The 5,028-nt window shown below is 53.3% G+C and overlaps 1 protein-coding gene across 1 annotated transcript; it reads right to left on the bottom strand.

The window, feature by feature from the left end:
• Positions 1 to 2,193: 2,193 nt before the first annotated feature.
• On the bottom strand, positions 2,194 to 4,814 carry Cmtm5 (CKLF like MARVEL transmembrane domain containing 5). Its single transcript, XM_085698527.2, is given in 6 exon segments — positions 2,194 to 2,337; positions 2,340 to 2,389; positions 2,392 to 2,611; positions 2,789 to 2,881; positions 3,335 to 3,487; positions 4,240 to 4,814. Coding segments are annotated over 6 exon segments (687 nt in total). The 5' UTR covers positions 4,366 to 4,814; the 3' UTR covers positions 2,194 to 2,292.
• Positions 4,815 to 5,028: the final 214 nt, after the last annotated feature.

Here is a 5,028-nt window from a genome sequence, read left to right as displayed (position 1 = left end):
TTCTGCCTGTTCCCTCTGTCCTTTCTACCAGCTGTCTGTCTAAGGTGGGAGTTTCGGTAGCCCAGGAGGAGGGTGGCCACAGCCTTTGTATCAGCTGTGGGACCAAAAGCACTCCATGTCTGTGGAGGAAGAGACCAAAAGAGAAGTGAGGCGCCCTGTCCTGGGCAGCATAGCTATAGTTCCAGCATCGTCAATTGCACAAGAAGTTCAAAAGTAGGAGAAGCAAAAGCCGGGTGCAATGACCCAAGCCTGTATTCTCAGGAGGACGTAGGAGGTAGAAGCAAGAGGCAACCCAGCTAGAAAGCAAGTTCAAAGCCAACCTGGACAATGTGAGACCCCACCTTAAAAACAAAACAAAAACAAAAAAAAAAAAACAGCAACCCCCTCAAAGAGTAGAAAGAAGAAAGGTACTGCAAGGGCAAGCCAGCTCTGGACACAGAGGCATGGAAATTTGGTGTGGAGGTCGAAGCCACCCTGAACTGCTCCACTGCTGAGCTGGCAAAAATTAAAGTTGTCCCGGACCCTGTGTTCTTTCTAAAGTAAACTTCTCACTGATACCAAAAAGGTCTCTGCACCGCCATGGATGGAAGCGTGGAAACTGCTGTGGGATACTCAGGAGACAGCTGAGACCCCACTCTACTCAGCGCCTTAGCCGGAGCCCACAGGATGTATCTTCCCATTGCCAATATCAGTCCTAGCCTCTGTGAACCAGGCCCCAGCAGGAGGACATTCCAGGACACAAGTACCAGATAATGCTGAACCCAAATTAGGATGGGGTATAGATCAAACAGAGACAATCCTCACTTTGTATTTCTTCACACAGACATACATAGGTGCATGTTCAGATCCAGAGCTGGGTACAAGTCCAACACCCCCGCCGCCACCGCCCTTCACCCTGAGCTCTTTGGTGGAGTAGAAACACAGTTGCTTGGGGGATGGAACTGAGATCTGCTGGAGGGCAAACCCATGCCCTCTTCTGGGCATTTGGGCAAGGTTCTCCCAAGCCCTTCGGCATCTTTTCACTTACACTCCTTCCCTGCTTCCTTAGCCCAGCCTTTCTTCCTCTCCTCCGGGACCATGCCCCTCCCACCTCCATCCTCCTGACCATGGTAGTCAGCTAGACTCCAACCCCAAAGTCCAGTTGGCTTCTTCCTCGGAGCAGCTGCCAGGCCTGAGGAGGTACCAGAACACACAGATAGGAAGACAGGAAGCAGGAGGCAGGGGAAATCTACTACAGGGAAGAGTAGTCACCAGAGGAAAGCATGGCACCACACTGCCCCCAGGTTCAAGATTCAGGGCACAGCAGGACTTGAGGCTACAGCCCACGAGAGGGAAAAAGGCGTTTCAAGAGAAGAACACAGCATTGAAGAGAGGGGACAAGAAGTCAGCGGGGATAGAACCACTTAACAGAACCACAGTGAGTTCCCCAAGCTGGGCAGAGAGTACTGTCTTTAGACTACCATGGGCCAGGCAGGTCCTTCTTTCCAAGCCAGGCCGAACTGTTGCCTCAAAATCTCTGGTGTCAAGTATAGGCTCTGTAGACAGGAAACACTCAGGAAATGTGTCCTGAGGAAGTGCCAACCTGGGAAAGTGGATCCACTGGCGAAGGGATGGGATCCTGTTTTCAGAGCTTCAAAAGAACTCAAAACAGTGTCTAGATCAAGACAGTTCTGTTTCACTGTCAAAATGTTCTAGACCCAGCTCTGCTACAAATAAGGAGGTCACCTCCCACTAACTAAGCCCCCCTTTTCTCCTCTATAGAATGAGGGCATGTGACCAGTTCATATCGAAGAGTTCTTCTTTCAGTGCTGGCGTTTTAGGAATTTCTCCTAAGACCTTTGGCTGTCCTCTTCCCTATGGTCTGCCAGTCCGACCCTCACCATACCACAAGGGGGAGCTCTGCACAAACCCCAGAGAAGGACCTTACTTAGCCCATGGCTAACAGGTGTGTGCTGGGCTGTCAGTGTCGGGGAAGCAGCCCAGAACACAGCATTGGGGCGCCTTCCTCTGGTGTGTCAGACTTAGGTATGAAGTTTCGTCTTTGACATATGTCTTCAGTTTCTTCAGTCTAACCCTCGTTCCCTCGCCCCACAGAAGGAACTTGGCTCTCTGGGTCACTCTTCCCTATGGATCACGACGAACTCTTTGGCTTCCTTACTCAGTATGATTTTCAAGGAAGAAGAAGACCCACCATTAGGATTTGAATATTTTAATTTGAGAATGACTTGGGGGCACAGCAGCCTTCTCCAGCCCCCACAACTCTGTCACTTTTCACATGTCCCCTGGGACTTCTCAAGCACACATCTTTATAGACATAGAGTAGACGATGGGCACTTGGGAGGTTCAGTGAATCCAAAGATGACAAATCTGGGCTCCGTGGTTCCTGCATCTGGTCATGTGAGCCAGGTAACCCTGGAATCACTGCTGGTCCCCTGTGGAGATGCAGCCAGGCAGGTAAGCCATGTATGACTACAGTATCTGGGGCGGAGATAGCAGCCTCTCCTCTTGTCGGGCATAGACACTCACCCTCGGTTGTCCTAGACATCAGCTCAGTTCGGTAGATCTTGAATGCATCATAGGCAAAGACAGAAACCAAGATTATGCCAAAAACCTGTGGAGGGGAAGGAAGGAATGGGGGTGTCACAGCAGAGGTTGTCAAACTAGGAGAGTGGGGTCAGGAAGAAGTAAAGGGATGAGATATGAGCAGATTCCGGCTTTGGTTTGGACAGCAGAAGTGTGCCAATCCCCCACCCACAAGTCCTGGAGATCACGGCAGGGATGGACTCACAAAAGCAGCAATGGCAGCTCCCTCCCTCGAGGTCACAGCAGCAAAGGAGACCACCAGGAAGATGATGATGGCGCTGACACAGCGGAGGAAGTCCTGGGGAACCAGACACAAGGCGGGGTGGGGGTCATTACCAGCAGGTTTCCCAACCTAGTGAGCTTTTCCAGTCTGATCCTCAGGGACTGAATTGCTGCCCGGGGATACCCCTGGACACAGGTGAAATACTTTCAAGGGAGTGAGCTCACAGCGCTACACAGAGGATGGGAGCAGATTAATCTAGATGGCCCAGGAGGCAGAGGGGACAGCAGTGAGCACAGCCAGATGGAGCAGGACTGAGCAGGCCTTTGAAGTGCGGGAAAGCAGGCCTGCAGTCTGTATGTCTCCTTGGCAGGGGCACTCTGATGGGCCAAAGTTCACTGTTGAACACGGCGCACAACGTGAATCAACGCACAGCTTGATTGTGGGAACGAAGGGGAGCCGTGAGACAACAGGAACACTGGGCAACCAGAGAGGAGACCAGGATGGGATGGGAGAGGCAGTGTTCCTCACCAGACAAGGCCAGTTAAGTCTATCGAAGCGCTGGTAGTACTGGGTAGCGTAGAGGAAGAGGAAGGCGAGCGTGATGAAGAACTCTAGCAACGCTGCAGCCATGTAGGCAGAGATGGAGGCCGTGAAGCAAATGAAGATGATGAAGGTCAGGGCCTGCGGGACCAAGTATGGTGTGCTTTCTGAGGAGACCCAGGCATAGATCAGGCCACAGTCACGGGGAGCCCCCTTTTCTCTTGTTACCCAGCCTCATTGAGAAGGAAGAGCTCTCAGCGAAGATCCCTGGTGTTGGGGATCATCAAGAGCATCTCCATCCTCCCACTCCTGCCAGGCCAGGAATCCCAGCTACTCCAGTTGTCTGGCCAATCTGCATATCCCCAGGGGAGTCCCCGAGCACAGGACACAGAGCACAGCCAGCTACAGAACCTCTGTCCCACAGCTCTCCCTACTCCAGACCGCGGCGCAGATGACAGGAGCCAGAGGATGGCAGACAGGAAAGAGGCTCCATACCAGCACCGTGACCTTACTCAGTAACCAGGGAAAGCCAGAGAGGAGACGTTCATGGGCCACAGCTGACAGATAAAGTGTGGCTGCAGGATCTCTACCCTTTTGGACACTTAAACTCAGACATGCCAAGAAGTAACCCTCCTAGAAGCTGGCGGGAGACAGTAAGCCTCCTTCCTGGATATCCTCTCCCCACCCAGCGCCCACGTCTCACTCCCTCAGTATCCTGGAAAGTCATCTTTCCGTCTGACTTCGATCCTGCAGCAAATGGAGACAGTTGTAACTGTCTCCAGAGAGACGTCAGAAAGGTAAGAGTTGTAGAAGGTGTGCCTGGGGCTGGAAAGGGCTGTGAAGGGGTGAGCACCGGAGAGGCGGAGGCACCAGGTTGGGGAGGTGGCTGTTACCAGCTCAGTTTCCAGCAGGATGCCTTTGAGGGAAGACAGGAAGTTCATGTCCACACCGAAGCCCTGGAGCCCGGCAGCTGCTCCTTCCTCTGGGGGCCGCTCCCGGCAATCCCAAGCACTGAACATGTCTGTGAGGCTCACAGGGCACAGACTCCCCCTCACCAGACTCCCAATAGCCCCGGAAAAGAATCAGAAATCTGATTACGGGAGCAGACAGGAGGAAGATGGTGCTTCAAGAGCCTGAAAGTGAAGCTGGGGCCTGCTGTGGGACTCTCGGAGAAGGCAGTCCCCAAGGGAGGCTCGGCCAGATGGACTTCACTCAGCTGCCCAGAGTGCCTCAGCTCTTGCCTGTAGGGCCCCTGGGAGGCATGGGGAGGGGTGAGGGAGAGGAGGTTAACCCTCCTCTTCCTCCAACCTAATCTAAATTGGAGAAAGAGAGAGGGGAGAGGAAGAGATGGGAAAGAAACCAAAGGGGTTGAGGAGGGGGTGAGAGAGAGACAGAGGCAGAGCAAGGAGTTCCCCGGTACCCAAGGCCTGAAGACATTCATGCCCCCTCCCATAATCTTAACCCTCTTCCTTGACTGGGCCTTTCTCTCTTTTCCTTTAAGGGAGGTGGAAACTGGAGCCCAGCCCAGGCACTACCCTGCTGGACCAAGCTGCAACAGCCAGGACCAGAGGACAAAGGCGAATTGTTGGGGAGACAAGGGGGCGCTGTGTGCCTACTGCAGTGCCTCAATGGGCTTCTGTCTCTCTCCCATGTTGAGCTGTCTGACCCCCACTCTTATGTTC

Source organism: Myodes glareolus, chromosome 12 (assembly GCF_982192425.1).
Source record: "Myodes glareolus chromosome 12, mMyoGla1.1, whole genome shotgun sequence".
Taxonomy (NCBI): Eukaryota; Metazoa; Chordata; class Mammalia; order Rodentia; family Cricetidae; genus Myodes; species Myodes glareolus.
Note: the sequence above shows the minus strand (reverse complement) of the source record. Positions and strands in the feature narration are given on the sequence as shown.